The following is a 24570-nucleotide window of genomic DNA, read 5'->3' on the forward strand; positions in this document are numbered from 1 at the left end:
CTGGAGCAACCAGGACAGCTAGTGAGAGCAGAGGGAAGTAGGGAGCAATTCCGGAACCAGTAGAGAGAGTTAAGAATTTGATTTTGGGGCCGGGAAGGTGGCTCTAGAGGTAAGGTGTCTGTCTTGCAAGAGCTAGCATAGGATGAACCACCGTTCGATCCCCTGGCATCCCATGTGGTCCCTTCAAGCCAGGAGCGATTTCTGAGCACATAGCCAGGAGTAACCCCTGAGCGTCAAACAGGTGTGGCCCCAAACCACCCCCCCCAAAAAAAAAGAATTTGATTTAAAAAAAAAAAAGAAGAAGAATTTGGTTTTCTTTATGTCAAAAGCAAATGGAAAGTTCCAATGATGAAAGGAGGGTAACATAGGATCAGCAAGCCTTTTGTGGGGTTTCAGGATTATCAGGGAATGGGTTCCTTATCATACTTAACCCCGTTTTCTACTTTTCTCAGAGACACACTGTGCTCGGAATCCTACCTCCTCGACATCTCCACAATAGTGAACCCCAACCCTGCGTCACTTTAACCTCCATGAACTGGCAGAGCACCCTAGTATTTCACATAATCATTGCCCCATGTAGTCCTCACATGTGTCCCCCTTCTCACCAGTAATAATGGTACAAATTAAAAAAACAAAAGCTTTATATGATCGTCATGCTTCTTTTTTGTTTGTTTGTTTGTTTGTTTTAGATTTCGGCCACGTCTGGCGATGCTCAGGGGTTACTCCTAGCGCTGCACTCTGGAATCACTCCTGGCAGGCTCGGGGGACCATAAGGGATACCAGGGATTGAACCTGGGTCCGCTTGTGCATGCAATGCAAATGACCTCCCTGATATGATATTACTCTGGCTTTATTTGTTTTCTTTTTTGAAACAAACAAAGAGAAAACATAAGCAAAACAAAACAAAAACAAAACAGCATAAAATGTCTGATGATCGGGACCAGAGGTTAAGGGGTTTGCTTTGCACACATGGGTGTTGGTTCAAATCTTGGCACCATATATGGTCCTTGTGCACCGACAAGAATGATCCTTGAGCACAGACCCAGAAATAGTGCCTGAGCACTGGCATGGTCCTACCTCCTGCAAATCTAGAAAGTTTATGCAAAAGAATATGAGAGATTCCCGGTCCTAACCCACATGTTTCAGCTAGGCCTTCCAAAGCAGGAATATGCCAGGCTTCCGGGCCACTCTGCTAAGCATCAGCTCTGGCAGGAAAGCTCAGAAAGGACACTGTGACCAAGAGACAGCTCTGCCTAATCCGAGCTCATCATTCCAGCAACTGAAGTGGAGCAAACCCCTCGTGAAATTCCTCTGACGTGGAGCAAACTAAATTCCTCTTGCGTCTCATCACCACGCAAGGCAGCTAGTCTTCCACTGTATTATCATGCACCCAAGCTGCTTTGGAAAGAGACACTGTCTTCTGTTTGTTGGACACTGTCTTCTCACTTATGACTCTTTTTTTTTTTTTGGTTTTTGGGTCACACCTGGCAGTGCTCAGGGGTTATTCCTGGCTCCAGGCTCAGAAATTGCTCCTGGCAGGCACAGGGGACCATATGGGGCGCCGGGATTCGAACCGATGACCTCCTGCATGAAAGGCAAACGCCTTACCTCCATGCTATCTCTCCGGCCCTCACTTATGACTCTTAACCCCTCATGGTTCTCACTTGCTGGGTTAGTTGTTAGGAATTTATTTTTTTCAGAAAGGGAAACTTTCCCACTGGTGCTCATGGAGCCCAGGGGGCTCACATCTTGTTCTTGGTCAGCCAGACTGGGTGAGGGTGCCAATACATGGGCCTGAGAAGGCGATGTTGGGGGTACATGAGCCACCATACCCCAGTGGTGCTTGGGGCCTCCACACCCATAGATGATGATGATGATGATGATGATGATGATGATGTGCGTGTGTGTGTGAGTGTGTGTGTGTGTGTTGGGGGGGGTGTTGAAATCAAACCTGTGTATGTGCTCTAACTCTGCTCTGCTATCTCCCAGACACAGTACTTTAGTTTTGAATAGCAGATGAGATATGATGGTATAAAAAGCTATGGCAGATTGCAGCTGGACAGACAATACAAAGGGTGGGGCATTAGGGTGTTTTCCTTGCACACAACTGTCTGGAGTTTGATCCCTCAACCCCATCGGGATCCCAGTGCCTTAGTCCTGCCAGGAGTAGGCCCTGAGCAAGCCCTGAGCACAACTGGGTATGGCTCAAAAACCAACCAATAAACTAACAACTACAAACAAAAACGATTGCAAATTAAGTGCCCTTTTTTGTTTGTTTGTTTTTGGGCTACACCGGGTAGCACTCAGGGCTTACTCACTCCTGGCTCTGTGCTCAGAAATTGCTCCTGGCAAGCTTGGGAGACCATAAGGGATGCTGGGGATCAAACTGAGTCATCTGAGTGCAAGGTGAACACCCTACCTGCTGTGCTATTACTCTGGCTCCTTAAGTGTTGTCCTTCCATTTGCATTTCCCACTTCGAACACAAAGCAGATTTAGTCTGATGCTGTGGGAAATAAAGCCTCATCCCTAAATAAATGGGAAGCATTTATAAAAAAAATAGTTTTCATAAAAATACAGCATCCCTTAGAATAAATTGCTAAGTTAAAAAACTAGAAATAAGGGGCCAGAGAGGTGGCACTAGAGGTAAGGTGTCTGCCTTGCAAGCGCTAGCCAAGGAAGGACCTCGGTTCCATCCCCCGGCGTCCCATATGGTCCCCCCAAGCCAGGGGCAATTTCTGAGCGCTTAGCCAGGAGTAACTCCTGAGCATCAAACAGGTGTGGCCCAAAAAAACAAAAACTAGAAATAAGAAAATTAAAAAAAATCTGCTTATAAATAGATCCTTTTAGCCTAACAGAAAATTGGGTTAAAAGGGAGAAACAAGAAGCTCCCTTCTTTGGTGGAATTTCAAAGACAGCAAGGATAAAATTTAGCCTTCTCAATATATAGCTATGTGTCATATGTTTTCATAGGCAAAAAATTACATTTCTTCTTTCATAGATAGTGACCCAAGGTGGAGAGATTATTTGAAATAATCTTTTGGTGAGTTCCTGCTAAAATAAGAAAGAGATTTAGTTTCAAATTCTGTTTGTTGCTTAGAAAAGTGTCAACAAAGTAAAGTGGTAATTCACAAATAAGATAGGATGTGACTATTGTTTTGTTTTGTTTTGTTTTTGGCTACACCTGGTGATGCTCAGGGATTACTCCTGGCTATGTGCTCAGAAATCGCTCCTAACTTGGGGGCCATATGGGATGCTGGGGGATGGAACTATCGTCAGTCCTAGGCTAGTATGCACAAGGCAGACACCTTATCGCTTGCACCACCACTCCAGCCCCAGAATGTGACTTTTAACAAGTATTTCTTTATGAATTAACATAAACATAATTTCAAGATAAATGAGTTATGGTGGAGGGAAGCAAGGAGGAGATGGTGCTAAGGGGGTAAAGTGGTATATATGAAGAAAAAAAAATAACCCTATCAGTACAGGACTGGAAACCCTACTCAGAAATTTATATACAGCTATAAAGTGTGTCTTGTTGAAGCAGGCTGGTAAGTAGAAGGGAGACCGTGTGGGCAAAGTGGACTCTGGTGAAGGAATCGGTTTTGAGACATTGTATCCCTGGGATTGATCTTTTTTTTTTTTTTTTTTTGGTTTTTCGGGCTACACCCTTTTGCTGCTCAGGGGTTACTCCTGGCTAAGGGCTCAGAAATTGCCCCTGGCTTGGGGGGACCATATGGGATACCGGGGGATCGAACCGAGGTCCTTCCTTGGCTAGCGCTTGCAAGGCAGACACCTTACCTCTAGCGCCACCTCACCGGCCAGAGACATTGTATCCCTGAAAACCCACCAGGATAACTTTGTACTTTCACTGTGACAAAAAAAAAAGTTAGACTTTATAAGTCAAAAAGTTTGACTATAAGTCAGAGGGTAAGGGACAAATAGAGAATGATCATACTCATGTGTAAAAAATAAAGTCAAAGTAGAACAAGCCATGCTGAACAGTCCTTGACACGGGCAGATAAAACTAGCTACCAAACAGTGAGAGGCTCCTGGGGAAAGACCAGACCAGACTCTCCAAAAGAGATGCAGGGACAGTGATGGGAAGGGTGGCACTTGGCAGCTGGTGGGGGAGAGTAAGTTTGTATAGCAATTCCATAACACTGTTAAAACTTCCTAAACTAGGGGCCGGAGAGATAGCATGAAAGTAGGGTGTTTGCAAAAATAAATAAATAAATAAATAAATAAAAGTAGGGTGTTTGCCTTGCATGCAGAAGGATGGTGGTTTGAATCTCGGCATCCCATATGGTCCCCTGAGCCTGCCAGGAACAATTTCTGAGTGTAGAGCCAGGAGTAACCTCTGAGCGTTGCTGGGTGTGACCACCCAAAAAAAACCCAAAACAAACAAACAACAACAAAAAAACAAACCCAAAAACTTCCTAAACTGCAATCCATAAAATACATATTTTAGATTATTTATTTTTTGTGTGACCACACTCAATGGCTTCACAGTGTTCTGCACTCAGGGATCACTCTTGTTGGGTTTGGTGACCATAAAAGATGCTGGGGGATCAAACCCAGGAGGGTTGTATGCAAGGCAGACACCCTACTGACTCTACCATCACTCCAGCCCCTAAAATAAACTCTTTAGAATGTCAGCCTCTAGGGGGCAGAGCTATAGGGCAGCAGTAGGGCATTTGCTTTGCACAGGGCTGACCCAGGACGAACCTGGGTTCAATCCCCAGCATCCCATTATTGTCCCCCAAACCAGGAGCAATTTCTGAGTGCATAGGCAGCAGTAACCCCTGAGTGTCACCAGGTGTGGACCAAAAAGCAAAAAAAAAAAAAAAAAAAAAAAAAAAGTCAGCCTCTAATCGGTGTGGATATCACATTGGGAATCAAGCACCCTTGAGTATTAATCTATCTTTATTGACTTACAAAGGCCAGTTACAGCTCCAAAGCTGCCAGGAAGCTGGCAACAGTAACTGTTGCCATACGCACATGCAAAGCCCAGTAGTCTGCTGTGGAGCTACATCCCAGCCTGGGAGACATACTCCTTTATACTCCTTTACACTTCATTATACTCCTTTACATGCCTTTGTACTCCACTATACTTCTTCACACCCCTTTATATTCCTTATACTCCTTTACATTGTTTTATACTCCTTTACTCTCTATTATACTCTTTTATACTCCATTATACTTCTTTATGCATAGTTAAATGGGCCAGAGTGAATACCTAGCATGTGAGGGGCCTGCATCTATTCCTGGCACAACATAGTCCCATAAGCACTTCCAGGAGTACTCTAAGTGCCGATAACAATGGACCCCACACCAAAAACCAAACAAAGAAACAATAGCAATAAACCAAACCAAAACAAAAAAAATACACAAAGCAAATCGAACAAACCAAACCAAAAAAATATGTGATGCCTCTGGAGATCAAGATTAGAATAAAAGAATTGAAATCAAGAAAATGCTGTCACTTTGCATTGAAGTCAGGAAGACAATGAGGAAACTGAGTGAAGGAAAACAGGTTGATGGTACTTGACCAGTGACCCAAATGGATGTTCTGCAGGTTCAAGTCCCAACCCGGTCATTCCTGCCAGGGCATTTGTATGTCATCTGCTCCTCCTGACCACGAGCTTTAATTAGTCTCTGTGAGATGCCAGAGCGTGGGTAAGGCACCAGGGGCAGAAAAGCCGAAAGATCTGACTTGTGAGCTGCTCACGCATGCAGAGGAGCGGCAAGAAACCACGCCATAGCTCTGTGGTGTGCCGAGTGGAGTGACAGATCGTGACAGGTTTCTGCAGGACCTCAGAGAGGCAAAACTAAATTAGGCCGAGGAAGGTTTGCCTGCCAGGGATGGTGCTAAGTCCTGCAGGGAAGGAGAGGTCGGCAGGTGCAGGGGAGAATAGCAGCAGGATGGAGCCGGGGTGACGCTCGGGCTGTGTGATCTAGACACAGTGTAGACCCCACAGGCTGCAGTCTGGAGGTTTAGAAATAATGCCTGTGCCATGTTTTTCTATTTGTGAAAGAAATTCAGCAGGATGCCGGCATTAATGAGAAACACCAGGACGAAGTGGTCAGGGATTCTAAGCACCCTGGGGCTTTGGTTTTAGAAAATACTTAAGCAGGATGTGTTGTTCCAGGACGAAGGAAGGGATTGGGATACACAGAGGAACAAATACCATAAATATAAGCTGGAGCACTGGAAACAGAATCCTATAGAGTATTCCCAGTCTAATTTCTGGACCGGGTAACCTATTGCAATGATGCCAGTTTCCTGGTTCCAGAATCTGTTTCTCCCACAAGGTCCCAGATAAACCTGCTACTGGGCCTTCCCTTTGTTCTCACACTGTTCTGAGCTAGGGACTGACTGGAAGGATTCAGGATGGGGGAATGGGGAGGGCATTGAGGCAACCCATGACATCACTGACCCTCAACCTCTCCATCTGTGAAATGGGACTAATAAGAATTACCTATGTGACTGAAACCCAACTACAATCATGTTTGTAATCAAGGTGTTTAAATAAAGACATATATATATATATATATATATATATATATATATAATAATATATATATATATACTGCTCCAGCCCTGGACAGTAACAGAATTACTGTCCGGGGCCAGAGCAGTGGCACAAGCAATTAGGTGTTTTCCTTGCATGCGCTAGCTAACCTTGGACGGACTGTGGTTCGATCCCCTAGCGTCCCAAATGGTCCCTCAAGCCAGTAGCAATTTCTGGGCTCATAGCTTGGAGTAACCACTGAGGGTCACTGAGTGTGGCCCAAAAAGCAAAAAAAAAAAAAAAAAAAAAAATTACTGTCTACAGTTTTAAATTTTTTCTCTTTTTTATGGTTTTTTGGGTTACACCTGGTTGTGCTCAACGTTTACTCCTGGCTCTGCATTGAGTGATCACTCCTGGTGGGATTGGGGGGACCACATTGAGGGGTGCTGGAGACTGAACCCAGGTCAGTTATGGGCGAGGCAAGCACAATACCCACTGTACCATCTCTGTGGCCCCCTTTCAGAATTTTTGGGTCACACCTGGCAATGCACAGAGGTTACTCCTGGTTCTGTATTCAGGGGTCACTTCTGGGAGGCTCTGGGAAATATAAGGAGCTCTGGGGATCAAACCTGAGTTAGTCACGTGTAAAGCAAGAGCCCTACATGCTGTGCTATCTCTCCAGCCCCTCTTTTATTTTTTCCTTATTTTTTTCAGGCCACAGCTGGCAGTGCTCAGGACTTAATCCTGCTTCTATGCTCAGGGACCAATCCTGGTTGGTTCAGTGGGCCTTATGGGTTACTGGGGATTAAACCCAAGTCAGCTGTGTGCAAAGCTTGCACCCTACCCACTCTATTATCTCTTTGGACCCAAAGCTTTTAAAAGACTTAAGTAGGAAAGTGCATATGGAAATTATTTTTTTTGGGGGGGGGGGTTGGTTTTTGGTTTTTGGTCACACCCGGCAGCACTCAGGGATTACTCCTGGCTTTACACTCAGAAATCGCTCCTGGCAGGTTCAGGGGACTATATGAGATGCCGGGATTCGAATCACTGTCCTTCTGCATGCAAGGCAAACACCTTAACTCCATCCTATCTCTCTGGTCCTGCATATGAAAAAAATTTTTTTTTTTTTGTGGTTTTTGGGTCACACCCGGCAGTGCTCAGGGGTTATTTCTGGCTCCAGGCTCAGAAATTGCTCCTGGCAGGCACAGGGGACCATATGGGGCGCCGGGATTCGAACCGATGACCTCCTGCATGAAAGGCAAACGCCTTACCTCCATGCTATCTCTCCAGCCCCGCATATGGAAATTCTGAGTAACATCATGGGACACAAATTCTAAAGGATTGACTTCAACCCCTCAGAGATGAAAGCAACTCAGTACTACATTTGGGGCTCACCTTGAAAGTAGTAATGCTTCTCTTGTAGAGCAGAAAGATCACACACCATTTTGTTAATAAAGAAACCAATTTATGATAATCATAAGGTATTTTGTGCTATTAAGTTGGAACCATATTATTAAATCTCTCTGCTCTGATTCTGCAGCCAGAATGAAGATGTTCAATGAAGGAGCCAGAGAGACAGCACAGGAGCTCAGTCATGTGCCCTACATGAGCCTAGCTGATCCTGGTTTGATTTCTGGCTCCACATGGTCCCCTGAGCATTGATGGGCAAAGTCTCCCAAGCCCCAAAGCACCACCAGAGTGGCCTGGGTAATCTTGGCACCATAGGTTCTGTGTAACACCTTTGCTTTAAACTGCTAGTCTGGTTGGCCAATAAGTACTGGGAGAAGTTCCTGGGCCTCCTGAGCACTGCCTTTGTAAATCTCCCCACCAAGTCTAGTTAAATTCTTCATTGGTTATAAGGTTGTTCATAATACAGTTTTTTTTTCCTCCATAGTTACAAAGTTGTTCATGATTGGGCTTCAGTCTTACAATGTCCAACTCCTTCTCCAGGGCACATTTCCTGCCACAAATGTCTTCAGTTTCCCTTCCACCCTCCCTTCTGCTGCCTCTGGGGCAGACATCTCTTCATCCTTCTCTTTCTTCTTCTTCCTCCTCTTCCTCTTCTCTCTCTCTCTCTCTCTCTCTCTCTCTCTCTCTCTCTCTCTCTCTCTCTCTCTCTCTCTCTCTCTCTCTCTCTCCTTCCCTCCCCAAAGCACTAATCACAATACTTCAGGCCCTAAGGAAAAACTAAACTATTGCTAGGAAAAAAAAAGGAATGATTTATTTTTTTCTTTTTCTTTTTCTTTTTTTTGGGTCACAGCCAGCAGCACTCAGGGGTTACTCCTGGCTCTGTGCTCAGAAATGCTTTTACCTTCGTGCAATCTCTTGGGCCACAGGAATGATTTATTTATATAATATAATATTTTGGGCTGAATAATCTTCCTCTAAAATTCACATATTAAGGCCTTACTTATAGCATAGTACCTCAAAATGAAACTGTATTTGGAGAGAGAATCTTTAAAGAGGTAAAGTGGGGTCACTGGGTGAGGTGAGGGTCCTAATTCAATATAACTGGTCCCTCTTTTTATTAGCAGCTACCACTGCTCTATTGCTCCAGCCCCTCTCTTTTTATTTTTTATTTTTTGTAGAAGTGGACAATCTATCTCTAACTTTGACATGAAGGTCTGGACTAATGGTACAGTGGGTAGGGCACTTGCCTTCCATGCAGTTAAGCTGGGTTTAATCCCTGGCAGACCATATGATCATCTGAGCCTCTCCTGGAGTGATCCGTGAGTGCAGAGCCAGGAGTAAATTCTAAATACTGCCAGATGTAGCCGTCACAAGACAAAATAAAATATAAATTTTATATGAATATGTAAAGGGCTAATGAAAGTGACTGGCATTGGGACACAGACATACCCAGAAGACTATGTGAAGACATAAGAGAAAGGGTTTCCCATCAGACAATAAGAAATAGCTCTAATCTCGGACTTTTAGTCCTAGAATAGTTACAAACTACTTTTCTGTGGTTAAAGCCACCTGGTCTGCAGTCCTTTGTTCTGGCACCCCTGCACACTGATCTAATCGAGGTGATTCATTGGAATACTTGCAGCAAACATCTTTGGTTTTGCTTCCCAGAATCATTCCTTTTCCTTCTCTCTTTAAGTGCCCTGTTTCCCTTTTTAGGACACCCTAACTCCTTTTCACTTTAGTCCCCGGGACTCCAGACAGGGCTTTACAGTATCTCCCACCCCTCTGCCTTGCTGAGTCCTTTAGCCCAACATGAACTTGTGACCCAAGCCAGGCAAGTGAGATCCAGTTGTCCAGTGAGCTCCACCTGCCAGTGTGGGGCAAGCAAAGCACAACCTCAGAGAAAAACAGGTAAAACTGAATGGCGTTATATGGAGGAGGTATCACAGGAAAGCTCTGGGTTGGCTGAGGTTAGGAGGACCCCTGATCTCCGAAGTCCCTGCTGGTTTGTTGTGGACTTCTCAAGGATGTGGCCTCTCCTCTGTACCTAATTTTCCTGGTCAATTCTTATCAAGGGAGTAGTCTGGGTCTTACAGGGTAGTGTAAAATGATCTGAGGTCTCCCTGCAAACTTGGTTCTATTTTTGGATGGCATTTTGATTTCCAGTCCATTCAACTCAAAGGAGGCCCTCCCTGCAATATGGGTTGGAAGAAGCCTTAAGCCACAGGATTGTGGGGTTTAACCATGGCCACCTTGTGTGCCTCCACTGAACTGGGTTTTGTGTTCAGGTGAGGTCAGGGTGGAGTTTTGCAAAGATGGGCAAATGGCATCCCCACTGCAGGGACTCAGGACCCACTACTAGACAGGAAGTGGAACTCTTGGAGAAGAGAAAACCAACCAGGTGAGGAGTGCATCAATGGATTTCTAGCTGAAACTCAACTGTTCTTCTCTAGGAAGAACAGCAACTAGGAGGAACAGTAACTCTGCCAAGTTCCTATGCTTAATCAATAACAATTCCTTTAGCTACAGTCAAGGAACAAGGAATTATGTTTGCCTGTTTTATGAGGTGGTTATCCTTTCTTCTCTCTTTTTTCCAGCCCCCCTCACCCAAACTAGGCTACCCATAGCTTGGTTCCTCCATGGCCAGCTGTGATCACTGCCCTAGTTTGTTCTTTTTTCATCGGTTACAAACTAGCCTATTTTCTGCCCTTTCTGATAAAGCAGGAGCTCTGAGGAGCTTCTGAGGCTGTTTTGTATCAGGTTGAAGTGTATTAACTTGAACGCCTGTGTAGGTAGCTGCAGAACCCTTCTGTCTTCTCAGTGTGAAATCACCTTCAGGAACGGCGTCATGTCGATGTGCAGAGTGCGTGTGTGAGATTCTTTCCTGCTTGAACACATCATCCCGTTATTTATCCAACTTCGAGGTGCTCCTGTTTCCAGAGCTGCTGCCTCCAACGACTGCTGGGTGCTCTGTGAAGAGAGCAGAAAACCCAGTTTTAATCAGAATGATTCGTGGTGTAATAAGGGCTAGTCCAAAGTCCCAACTATTTATAGAAAGCACTTTTTTCAGCATTGGAAGAAACACTAATAGCAGCAGCCTTTAAACAAATTTATTGTTTCAAATAAAAGGTGTGCCCGGCACAGCTTAGACTGGGCAGCTGGGGGTGAGGTAAATGGTGCGAGAGGGGAAAGCAGGGCCAGACCTGGCGGTGTTGGGGACAGATGCATTTGAGACAAGACAGATTTGATGGCCTAGTACTTCTAAAACTTATATGAAAGGCCATCAAATCTGTCTTGTCTCAAATGTAATGCTATTCTGATTTTTTTTTTCAAGACAAAAATGTACTTGTTATGAACCAACGCAACTTTGAACCAAGTTGGGAGAGAGGGAAAGCAGGATGGTGGGAGGGAGGAGTCTGGGAAAGGAGCAAATATTCTGCCCTAATCTCTCCTGTCCCTACTACCTATAGATGGGGTCATGTTTCAGGGCTGCCAAGTGGGATCTAAAGCTACTTTCCAACCCAGTCCCCATCAGCAGCCAGGCCAAACTTATTGAGGCGAAACTGGACGATCTCACCTCTCTGTTGCAATCCTTCAAAGGCCATCCAAGTCAGGCTGGGTGTCAGCCAAGCTGCTGTGGAGGCTTTTCCCTCCCTTCCTGATTAACCCTGGCCCATCTCTCTTGAGTCTTTCAATTAGTCTATATGTATTTATCAAGTGTCTTTTCTTTTTTTATGTCCACAGAGTGGAAATGGCAGTGCCAGATGCACACAGAAGGCTTTGCCTCATGAAGATACAAATGTTCATTCACTCAGTGGGAAAAGATGACAAGAACCGAGTCTGAAGGCAGATTCACGATAAGGTGGAAAAGTCAGTCAGAGATGGGAGCGAGGCATAGCTGGGGGCGGAGGTGGAGTGGCAATTTAAACAGGGTAATTGGGTGAGCAGCCCCACGAAAACCATGTTTAAGCAATGCCCTGGAGAAGGCGAGGTAAGGTTCCGTGGGAAATGTTGACCTTCTTGTGGGGCAGTAAGTGCCAATGGCTACCATCAACCTGGCCTTTCACTTTCTGAAGCAACACCTTCCTGCTTGCTCCTTCCTCTCCTGGGAACACACTCTCCTTTCTAGCCCTTTCTCATTCTTTTTTGCCCGTGACATTCTTCCAAATTGCTCTAAAGCCTAGCGGCTTTCCTAGTATTGGTTATAGTAATGCTTAGGCTCAGGCTGTTATCTTTTGTCCTACAAGTCCATCAGCTCCATCAGGAGAGATACCAGGATATCCTGTTACCAGGATAGACAGCCCTATGCCAGTTGTGTCTGGCTTAGGGCTTGGAACACACACACACACACACACACACACACACACACACACACACACACACACACACACACACACCACCCCTTATTTTCTGAACAAGATCAATGACACACCAGGGACAAGCTACCAGTCTCAGCACTGCTTTAAGTACAGGGGTTAGGTTAGGGTGGAGAACGAGGTTGTCAAGCATCTCTTTTTACAGGAATTAGTGTGTGGACCAGGAGGCCTGGAGAAATATACTGGCTCCACCCAGAGTTAAGTTACTGGCTTTTCTTAAGTGTGAGGGTCACATACATTAATGTGCCATGAGATCAGTGTGGGTGTGGGTTTGATCATTTCCACATTTTCTTCAAGACTAGCTAGCTCTTGGATGTCTGTCTCTCTTGGTCATCATAAATTCTCTCTCCCATAACACTTATATTGCTCTTCAGGATGAATGATGAACGAACAGTTGGTGGGTCTCCACAAGCTGCCATCATTCCACTGGACACCTACACCCTATGCTTTGGGTTTGAAATCTGACTGGAGGATTTTTTGGACAAACTCAGAGCCAGACTTCAGGTCACACATGAGCCATATATCTGATGAGCTGCTCAGCGTGAGACAGCCCCACCCCATTTTTAGATCAAGTGAAAGTATTTCATCCAAGCTACATCAGACGAAACATTTCAAGCTTTTAAGCTTCCAAAATCATGCATGAATCACGGGATGAAATCAGACTTTTCTCCAAGAGTTTGCATTAGGCTAGACTGGAGGACAGAGGCAGAGCCAAGACCAATTCCAACAGCTGGACTGACTTTAACTTCTGACATGGGTCTCAGATCGAAGGGAGTTGAGAGAATGTGAGAACAACTTCTCCAAATTACCTGACCTAGAAACCTTTGGATAAAACAGTTCTCTGACTGTATGGCTCCTCTTCCTCACGTTGAAGGGCCATCAATCTCGTCAGACGGGTCATTTTTAAGTGAAGCTCTTTAGTTACTAGAATTTGAAGTGCTGTTTTGCTTATTATGTTGACATGCACTCACAAAAAAAAAAAAAAAAAAAAAAGAAAAAAAATAAAGGGGGCCGGGCGGTGGCACTGGAGGTAAGGTGCCTGCCTTGCCTGCGCTAGCCTAGGACGGACCGCGGTTCGATCCCCCGGCGTCCCATATGGTCCCCCAAGAAGCCAGGAGCAACTTCTGAGCGCATAGCCAGGAGTAACCCCTGAGCCTCACAGGGTGTGGCCCAAAAACCAAAAAAAAAAAAAAAGAAAAAAGAAAAAAAAAAAAAGACATGCACTCACAAAGAAGTGATAGTGAAAGAGATCAAAGAAAGTTTAAATATAGAGAAAGAAAAGAACATAAAGGAAAGGTTAACATACAAGGGAGGGGGGCCGGAACAATAGTACAGCAGGTAGGGCGCTTTTCTTGCACACAATCAAATCATGTTCAAACTCTGGCATCGAATATAGTCCCCTTGAAACCTACCAGGAGTGATTCCTGAGTGTAGAGTCAGAAGTAACCTCTGAGCATTGCCGGTATGGCTCAGCACTCCCCCCCCCCCTAAGTCCTTAACAAACAAACAACCATCCCCCAAAAATACACAGGGAGGATTCTGAGAGCACAAAAGCCAGAAAGTTAAAATCAGAAAAGGAAGTCATGTGTTAGCTTATTTTTGTTTTAAAATTCATTAATTAAACTCACACTTACTGTTCAGGAAGCATATAGGGGTCAGACGCTTGCTGTGCACACAGACCCCAGTTCAATCCCCTCACATCACATCTAGTTAGTAGCCCGAGGGTCCAAAGAGTGAGCCTTACACACTGGTGCTTGGGGCTCTAAAACCAAACTCAAACAAATAACTCACAAATAATATTGCCAGTTTCAAATGAGCTTGCATTTACAGATGACTTTTAGCTAGTGATAAAAATACAAAGATGTGGGTTAGAACTATATAGCAGGTAGGGTGCTTGCTTTGCATGCTGCTGACCTGGGTTTGATTCCCGGCATCCCAGGGCGTCCCCTGAGCCCATCAGGAGTAATTCCTGAGTGCAGAACCAGAAATAATTCCTGAACACAGCCAGGTATGCCCCCCCAAAACACCCCCAAACAAACAAACAAACAAAAAACACCAAACCAAACCAAAGACAATGAAACCAAGATGTGAAGAAAGTTGATGGAGGTGGGGCAGGATTTGCCCAGGGCTTCTGGGCTGGACTCTGCGGGAAGTGACAGCTGGACTGAGTTCTGGGTGACAAGCTCCTTGGGCCCTTCAGGGATCTATCTTTAGCTGCCAGCCTGTCCTGTAGCTGCTGATCCAGAGGTAAAACCAGGCAGCAGTGCTGGGAACAGGAAGGTAGAATTTGGGATTTCTTGCCCTATTTTATCCAACCTTCTGCTTTGTTTCCTGGGGGCTGCACCATCATAATTGACACCTACAGCTCTTGGGCTATTTTGAGAGCCAAAGCTGTGGTATAAATAGTAAACAGGAATCATGGTTTTTACAGGTGTAGAGAGAAAAACAGCAGGTTAAAGAGAAGGGGAGGGAAATGGGGGTGGGTGAGAGTATAGCTGTCTCTTTCCTGGATGGGCACAGACAGGGCACTGGGGACTTTAACTAGAAGGTGGAGGGGTCAAGTGCTCCCCAGAAAACCCAGGTTCATTCCCATTCCTATGTGGTCTGAAAAGACTTTAGCTTTTTTCTTTTTTTAATACCTACTAAAACTACCTGGAAGCCTTTCTCTTTCGTGAGTGAAACAATAAAGATTAATGAGTTAATTTGGGAAAGCTGATTTTGAATTGCACAGAAGTTGCGCAAGCACTTGGCATTTAAAAAGTTATCTGACATTTAAAAGGAGAGGACTGTTAATGAATTCAAGAGCTAATCTTATACCCTGACAGACTGAGCCATGGAAAATCCAGGATTATTATCTTGCCGTAAACATAATGGGATTCAGCTGAAAGCCAGAACAAGGACAGCTCTTGACTGTGGACAATTCACCACCAGCAAAATAGGCTGGGGCGATGCGGACCAAGGTTATCCGTGAGAGAACAGAAATGCCATTTCCATCCCTAGTTTGGAACCATTTTCTCAAGAAGGAGCGCTTCTTTCTCATAATCCCCTCATATGTGGAAGGGTCACTTCCATAGGTGGATTCTCTCAGGGACTGGGGTGTCTCAGCTTCCTTCAGAGGTAAAGGGGTTCAAATTCAGTCAGCCACTCACCCTCCACACACAGGTCCCACGGCCCACCTCTGTTCTGCAGGCGAGACATCTCTCCTGGACTTCTCCCTACCTTTTCAGTTTGCCCCCCCCCCCCCCGGGGCTGCGATTTCATGGCTCCAAGAGCAATCGTCCCTCATTAAGAAGGCTGCAACACTCTTGCTTGTCTCGCTGCCTCCCACGCAACTCACAACTTCGTTCTGCCTGAGAGCAAATTGCCAAGAAAGAGTCTCTGGGAACCTCTGTGGGCGCCTGAGCTGGAGGGAGAAAACAGGAGGAAGGAATCTCTGGAGCCTGGGACTCACACCTGGCCTTTATCTTAATGCTCTGTGGTGACCCGGGTTGGACAGTGTTTGCTGAAACCCTCTGGTCTCTCAAATTGTCACGACAAACCTCTGTGCACACAGGGAGTTTGTCCCCTCCTGTGAGCAAACACAAAAAGGCAGAGTCTATCTCTCCTTTGGCTCCCCCAGGCTCTCTCCTTGACTGAGAGTCTGCTCCTCCTCTTCCGTGGGGGTGTGAGAAGGGACTCTATCCCAGTGAGGTGACCAGATCTGAGAAATCTTGATTGGGGTGGGAAGGGAAAGGGAGGCCTGGGATGCTGAACTTCCCTCTGGTCCCTTGCTGGGTGGGAGCAGCGCAGTTCTTGGAAGGCCGCTCCCACGAGGTGCTAAGGGTCAGAGAGGCCTGGCAAGTTCTGCATTCAGGTTTCTCAGCCCACTAGGCTTGTTGGCCTTGGCTGCCTTTGCAAGTACAAGGAGGCAGGAGGATGGGGCTGAGGGAGGGTGTGAAATTCTGCTGGGCTCTCAGGATGGGTCTACTGAGGGTCACTGAGGAGCCTCCCCTATTCTCAATTCAGGCTAACTTCAAGGGCCCTGTCAGTGCCAGGCCAGTCAACAAGCCACCCTCACATCTATCCCTCTCAGACCTTATCTCTGACTAGGTTTCTCTGGCCTGGAGCTCACCTCTAGTCCTCAGGAGACCAGAGAGAACATCAGAATCTCAACAACCCTGTTGGCCTGGTCTCTATTTCTCTGTACCCCAAGTGGGCCCTTCTTCTTTTTTTTTTTTTTTGGCCACACCCGGTGACGCTCAGGGGTTACTCCTGGCTATGCGCTCAGAAGTCGCTCCTGGCTTGGGGGACCATATGGGATGCCGGGGGATCGAACTGCGGTCCTTCCAAGGCTAGCGCAGGTAAGGCAGGCACCTTACCTCCAGCGCCACCGCCCGGGTGGGCCCTTCTTCTTTTGGTTACTTGACATCTTGGTTACTTAAAACTTTTATTTTTTTTTAATGTTAAATTTATATTCTTTAAAACCTTTCATTAATTTGTGGGGGTTTGTAACAGTGTTTGGTGAATACAATGGCAAAGCACACGCCCTACCCACTCTACTATCTCTACAGCCTCCAAGTACTTTTTTGCTGCCCTCAGTCTCCAACCCCTAGGAATTCTGTCCCCAACCATTTGTTCCAACTCTAGGGAAAGGGATTTAGTCTCTTGGTGTGCATATTAAGCTGGTAAGAGACACCTCAATCTCCAATATTATCAGCCACTGCTGTGAGCAACGCCTGTGGCGACTTGCCCAGTCGTTTAGCTTTCTGTGCCTCAGTTTCTTGGCTGATTAACTGGGGTTAATCTGACCATTCTCCTCAGGGAACTTTTGAATAATGAAGCCCAGGACACTTTAATTCCAGGACTTCTCCTATCAGGAAGTAAATCTTATCCCTGAGTTCTAATTGATATTGTCCTAAACTTAATTAAGTACTTTGTTGATGTATCAGAACCATTGTTTATCTAGCTTTGCAGGAGCTGGAGGAGAAACATTTTAAGCCAAAATAGTGATCTCTTTTGCCCCAGGGGAGACAGAAACTATCTTTTCTCTGTGAGGGGGTGTCTGGCTCTATTTGGCTGGATCTCTGCCTGTATTTGAGAAAGGCCGCACCCTATTTTAAGATGGAGTGCAGGGTGGGAAATCTGAATGTCCTTAGCTCCGCCCAACCCCAACTTTCCTTTAGCTCCCCCTCCCCCCAAATAGTGGGATTTCCTTGTTCTGTCAGCTGAGAGACAGGAATTCTCAACTAGCAAGTTGATTCCATTCTGAAATGGTCATTTATATTAAAAGAAAATAAAACAAAACAAAGAAACCAACAAACCCACCTCACAGTGTTTTGATTTTCACACTGGCCCACACATGTTTATCTAGTTCAGTTTATCGGGACTAAAGAGCTTCACTAGCTCTGTTTATATCAAGCTAGCAGAGGACTAGGAAGAGAAGTGGGGGTCCTCTCTTTTTTTTCCTTGCCTCTTTTCCCTCTCCACTGGGCCCCCTGTCCTCCAATCCGTAAGTTTTCTTGTCCAGCCAAGGGTTGAGGATTGGGGAACTGCTGAAGGAAAGTTCCCAGCTCCAAAATTCCCTGTCTGCCCCCAAAACCACTCAGCTCTAGGCCTTAGGCTATAATCCCTGCGATGCAGGCTAGAAAATGTGAAAAAAATTCTTGGAGATATAGGAATCATTCATAAGCAGAATTGTGAGCAGTACAACCAAACTACAGACAGATGGAATAAAGTTTGGATTTAAGAATTGAGATGGGCACGGTGGAATGTGTGTGTGTGTGTGTGTGTGTGTGTGTGTGTGTTTGTGTGTGTGTGTGTGTGTTTTGTAGTTGATTGACTCACAGTCCTCCTGTAAATCATTCCAGCTTTTCAAGCTTCTCTTTTTCCACATCTGAACCCTGAGCCTGGCCACAAATTCCAAGTCTTGTTTTATAACAGCTTTCTAGGCAGGGCAGGGGAGTGGAACATAAGTTACTCTTATAATTTATTGGAGTTGCCTACTGACAAGGCTGTCTGTGACTGTCTTGCCATGTCTTGTTCATCTGATTCTTGGATGGGCTCCATAAAGGACAAGTGATTGTCTTTACAAATGAGGAAACTGAGCCCCATATTGTGAAATAATCACCTGCACCCCTCGACCAATCTGGAGAAAGCTATGTGGTTATGTGGGTGGGAAACTCCCAGAAGAAGCAGTTCTATTTTTGAATAGGGTACACATACAGTGTAGGAGATGCTCCAAGTATCATAACATGTTTCCTCTTCTGTTGCTTGGGGATACTGACAGTTGCTAACTCAGAGGGATGCTATAGGACCTAAGAGGAATCATCCTACACTTCACACAGAATAAACCTTGAGAACATTAGTGATGATGAACACTTCAAAGGCCCTTTCAGGGGCCAGAGAGTGCACCCATGGAAGGCTGAGTCTGATCGGGGAGTAGCCATGACACTAGGGTGAGTCTCCAAAGCCAAACAAAATGACCTTTTAGGGCCAGAGTGATGGCACAGCAGTGGGTTGTTTGCCTTGCATGTGTCTAATCTCGTATAGACCCCAGTTCAATCCCCGACATCCCGTATGGTCCCCCGAGCTTTCCAGGAGTGAAGCGCCACTTGTGTGATCCAGAAGAAAAAAACAACCCAAATAACAAAATGATCCTTTAAAAAGTAATGGCTCTACATTGAGTGGAAATAAAAAGTGGTCAGATCTAAATACCCAAACTAAAGTTAACAACAATAGAACCAAGAGACCCAAACTACAACAGCTATACACTAAAGGGACCTGTTACACCGGCAATCCAGGAGGGTAAGGGTGGTAAGGGAGTTATGGGAGGCATGCTGGGAACTATGGTGGAGGGAGGTCAACACTGATGGTGAGAATGACCCTAACTTGTGTCACTATGTACCTGAAATACAACTGTGAAAGACTTGTAATTCACATTGGTTTTATTAAAAAAAAAAAAAAAAAAGGTAGGGGCTGGAGCGATGGCACAGCAGTAGGGTATTTGCTTTGCACCCAAGACAGACCATGGTTCGATCCCCCCAGCGTCCCGTATGGTCCCCCAAGCCAGGAGCAATTTCTGAGTGCAAAGCCAGGAGTAACCCCTGAGCATCGCCGGGTGTGGATCCCCCTCAAAAAAGTAATGGCTCTAGGACCTAGTAGCACAATTCCAGGGTTAAAGGGCAGATACAATGTATGTGTTCCCCCAAGTATGGAGGCAGGAGTGACTCCTGAGCACCACAGGGAATGACCCTAAGGTCCCCAACCCTGGGACTAAATTTACTGAAGTTTATGAGTTATATGAAGATGAATTACATTATTTTCTCCTTTTACACAAGTTTGAAATTTTTAATAATAATAATAATAAATAAAGGAAGTGAGGTGGTATTATGTTTGAAACTAGCAGACAACAAATCAATAAATACAGACTTGCTGAAATAAATGATAATTTCAGTGAAAATTCCACAACTGAAAGCCTCAATTTTGTAATTAGAAACAACAACCCCCTTCTCAGCAAATTATCCTTAAATTGTCAGAGGAGGTTTTGGACTGAGAAAGTAATCCTGTGAGTGAGATTGAAGGAGGAGATGAAGTTTGCTTAGATCTTCAAAAAAGCCTTTGAATCATGCTTCATAACCAAAGCTATTTACACAACGAGAGAGAGAGAGAGAGAGAGAGAGAGAGAGAGAGGGGGGGGGAGAGAGAGAGGGAGGGGAAGAGGGAGGGGGAGAGAGAGGGAGGGGGAGAGGGAGGGGGAGAGAGAGAGGGAAGGGGAGAGGGAGGGGGAGAGGGAGGGGGAGAGGGAGGGGGAGAGGGAGGGGGAGAGAGAGAGAGAAGAGGGAGGCTCTAGGGACAAGGAGAAGGGCTGTCACTTGCTTTTAGAACCCAACGGGAGTAGGTGTTGGGAAAGGCCCTAGATGGGGGTGGGGGCCCACAGGGCTCCAGGCCCTACCTGACAGTCTTTTTTTTTTTTTGGTTACACCTGGCAATGCTAAGGAATTACTCCTGGCTCTGTGCTCAGAAGTCACTCCTGCAGGCTCGGGGGACCATATGGGATTTGAGGATTCGAACTGGGGTCTCTCCTATGTTGGCCACATGCAAGGCAAATGTCTTATCACTGTGCTATTGTTCTGGCCCCTCACCTGACAATCTTAAAGAGGTTTCTCTGAGGCCACCCACTACTTGCTCCCCTTTTTACAGTGCCCAAAGTTTTTCCTGAGAGAGAAATATCATACACTGGCCAACAGCAGCAATCATCTAAGATGTGTATGTTGTTAATGAAAAAAGAAATGCCAACTGATGTCTCATCATTACTGCTAAAAGCTTGGCCAGTGCAGTCCCAAATTACTACATTGAAGGTCAGGGGCTTTCATTTTACTCAGGACACACATCTTTTTTTGTTTGTTTGTTTGTTTGTTTTGGGGGGGCACACCCAGCGGTGCTCAGGGGTTACTCCTGGCTGTCTGCTCAGAAATAGCTCCTGGCAGGCACGGGGGACCATATGGGACACCGGGATTCGAACCAACCACCTTTGGTCCTGGATCGGCTGCTTGCAAGGCAAACGCCGCTGTGCTATCTCTCCGGGCCCTGGGACACACATCTTAATGTCAACCCAGATTTGTCAGTGTTTGTCCTTGTTGTCAGTGTGTTTGTGGAGCTACCATGGGCTGGCAACAGGGATACAAAGATGAGTAGTGCAGACTAAGAAAAAAAATATGTTAGTATTTATTGATTTTGTTATTAATTTCTCACTGGAGGTAGCTTTATGTCTCTCTATATGTGTTGCTATCCACACACCTGCCACCAAAATGTCAGAGCTGTCACACCATCAAAAAGGTCCCTCTGCTCATCCCTCCTATTCTTCAAAGGCTATGTAACTTGTTCTTTGAGGATGTAGCCAAAAAATTCAACAGAAGGCAGGATATGGCTTCCAAGGATGCTGAAATAAAAAGTTATCTTTGGATCCTTGTTCCAAATCTTAATGTATCTACAGATAGGTGTGTGTGTGTGTGTGTGTGTGTGTGTGTGTGTCTTTCTCTATGTGTTTCTCTCTCCGTATGTGTAGGTGCATACTCAAAGAGGAAGACTGAAAGGGGATATGAATACCATCTGTGAGAGCAGATGGGGGAAGCAGGTTTATTCAACCTAAATCCGAGAGTACTAGAATTACAGGCTGCTCTTTGAAATCCAAAAGAGGTAAATTTAGGACACCTCAGAGCATATATTAATTTATATTGACACAAACTCATGAAACCTGAGCCCCAGAGATAATATAAGTCAAATAGAAGTGACTTTGTAAATGGGAATGAGGAACAGAATTCCAGTTTAACAGGATTTTAAGGACAGCATGATAGTTTTAAAATTCACCAAGCCACCACCCCCAAATTAAAAAACATAAAGTAGGTGAGAAAGGATGTTTGCACTCCCCTAAAAAAGGGAGGGAACTGGCAATGTGAAAGCTGGTGAGAGGGTTTATTTCTTATGTATGTATGTATATATGTATGTATGTATGTATGTGTATATGTATATATGTTTGGTTTTGGGTCACACACAGAGACACTCAAGGGTTACTCCTCACTCTACTCAGAAATCATTCCTGGCTAGCTTGGGGAACCACATGGGATGATGGAGATCGAACTCAGTCAGCCGCAAGCAGACACCCTACCCTGTGTGTTGTTGCTCTGGGTCCTCTTTCTTATTTTAAACAAAAATATGCAGCAATTCTTGAAAAACTGAAATAAAGTTTGAACTTGTACTTTGACAGTCTTTACTCAGAGCTCCTCTTCTCTGAGAGCTCCGAGAGCTTGTGGTGGGCTCAGTGTCCTTCACACCCAAAACTAGCAGAGTGAGATCCAGATGAGCTAGAGAGTTTTAACCTTTTGAAAGCCCAATTTTTCTGAAAAAAAAAAAAAAAAGGGTAAATTTATTGTCTCACATAGTCTAGGGTCAGAGGGATACAAAGCTGGAAAAGGGTTGATATCTTTAAAAGGAATATTCTGAAGAGCTGAGGTCTTTTCCTTTGAGAGGCTTTGATGTTTTTATATAGTTACCATCTTAGTTGACATTACTTTGATTCCTACTTTAAAAATTAAGTTGATGGTTCTCAACTGAGGGGTGACTTGGTCCTTGTAAGGACATTTGGCAAGGACTGAAAGGGCAATAACACACTTTTTCTAGTTCCAGCTGGGGGTGGTGGTGGGACATTGTGTCACTGGTATTTACTGTGGAGTGAATGATGATGCTTCATCCTACACAGCACAGAAAGACTGTCTGATCCCTAGTGTCAGTTGCACTGGGTGCAGGAACCCCACATTAAACTGATTAGGCTGAACTGTAGCCTAAGCCATCACCATTTTAAAAGATGCCTGAATTAACCTCTCATGAGAGGGGCATGATTATATTAACTCAATTCATGGTTATCTGGTCTTATACTATTAGGTTTCTTCCAACTTTTCTCTCTTATGAAGCATGTTGCAGTGGACATATTAATTTATATATTTTCATCGAATAGGATAAAGTCCTAGAAATCAGAAATATTGAATCAATAAATAGAAAGTTTTTTTCAAGGTTCATGAGCCATGTTGCTATTTTTGTTTTACAAAATGAATTGTCCAAATGACAATCTACTGACAGAAGCATATTATATTCTCTCTAAAATTGTACAGTAGTGTGAGGTCCATTACAAAAATTGAGAGGAAGGACAATATAAATCTCAAAGATATAAAGGTACCTCCCACTGGCCTCAATGTTCTTTCTTTATTTTTTTGGAGGGTGGGGTTTGGGTCACATCGTGGTGCTCAGGGCTTACTCCTGGCTCTGAGCTCAGGAATCACTCCTGGCAGGTTGGGGGACCAATAGGATGCTAGGGATCAAACTCAGTCAGCCGTATACAAGGCAAATGCTATCTCTCCAGCCCTAAAATGTTTTTCTTTTAAAATTGGGGCACAAGGGCTGGAGAGATAGCATGGAGGTGAGACATTTGCCTTGCATGCAGAAGGACAGTGGTTCAAATCCCGGCATCCATATGGTCCCCTGAGCCTGCCAGGAGCGATTTCTGAGCATAGAGACAGAAGCACTGCCTGAGTGTGACCCCAAAACAAAACTATGTCTCTGGGGCACCAGAGACATAGCTTCAAGCTATAGTTTCATGAGGCCCCAGGTTTCATTCCAGGAACTGTATGGTCCTAGCCCCTAACATCCAGTGGAGGAGAACTTGTCCCTGCAGTACTGCCTGTGCCTCCCAATTACATGTGATTATTGTCAAGTATAAGCAGACATATTGTTGTAATTAATGCAAATATTAACATTTGTTTATATTTTTTTGTTTGTAGTGGGTTTCAGTTATTAAAAAAAGAACACCCCCTCACCATTCACCAGTGCAACCTTCCTATCACCAATGCCCTCATCTTCCTCCTCCCCACCCTTTGCCTGTCTTTGAGAAAGGCATTCTATTTCTCTCACTCACTTCCAATGTCATGATAGTTGTTAGTGTAGTTATTTCTCTAACTTTTACTTTGTGTGTGTGTGTGTGTGTGTGTGTGTGTGTGTGTGTGTGGTTTTTGGGTCACACCCGGTAGTGCTCAGGGGAAACTCCTGGCTCCATGCTCAGAAATTGCTCCTGGCAGGCATGGGGGACCATATGGGAAGCTGGATTCGAACTGATAACCTTCTGCATGAAAGGCAAATGCCTTACCTCCATGCTATCTCTCCAGCCCCATTTCTCTAACTTTTTGTTTTGTTTTGTTTTTGTTTTTTTTTTTGGGCCACACCCGGCGATGCTCAGGGGTTACTCCTGGCTGTCTGCTCAGAAATAGATCCTGGCAGGCACGGGGGGACCATATGGAACACCAGGATTCGAACCAACCACCTTTGGTCCTGGATGGGCTGCTTGCAAGGCAAACGCCACTGTGCTATCTCTCCGGGCCCCATTTCTCTAACTTTTAAAAAATCTTTTTAATTTTTCCTCTCCTCCTCCTATAGGACCTTTATATATATATATATATATATATATATATACACACATATATACATATATATATCCCCTATATATATAGGACCTATAGGATAGGTATGTTCCCATTTCTTCCTGAGATTTGACTTGACAATTTTTTTTTTGGTTTATTTTTTTGGTCCTTATCCAGTGATGTTTAGGGTTTACTCCTGGCTCTACACTCAAGAATCACCCCTGTTGGGTCTCAGGGACCATATGGGATGCCGAGGATCAAACCTGGGTTGGCTGTATGCAAGGCAAAAGCCCTCTATGCTGTGCTTACTATCTTGCAACCTGGTAATT

General features: G+C 45.0%; 2 protein-coding genes across 3 annotated transcripts in view; both read right to left on the bottom strand.

The window, feature by feature from the left end:
- The window catches only part of NOP58 (NOP58 ribonucleoprotein), a 507450-nt gene that overhangs the window by 129558 nt on the left and 353322 nt on the right, over nt 1-24570 (bottom strand). The gene's annotated exons all lie outside the window — the stretch shown is intronic.
- The window catches only part of KIAA2012 (KIAA2012 ortholog), a 133781-nt gene that overhangs the window by 39621 nt on the left and 69590 nt on the right, over nt 1-24570 (bottom strand). Inside the window, exon 10 of the mRNA XM_049772909.1 lies at nt 10756-10893. Coding sequence (XP_049628866.1) covers nt 10756-10893 — 138 coding nt within the window. The remainder of the gene's footprint in view (nt 1-10755; nt 10894-24570) is intronic.

The sequence above is a fragment of the Suncus etruscus genome, chromosome 5, assembly GCF_024139225.1.
Source record: "Suncus etruscus isolate mSunEtr1 chromosome 5, mSunEtr1.pri.cur, whole genome shotgun sequence".
In the NCBI taxonomy this organism is placed as follows: domain Eukaryota; kingdom Metazoa; phylum Chordata; class Mammalia; order Eulipotyphla; family Soricidae; genus Suncus; species Suncus etruscus.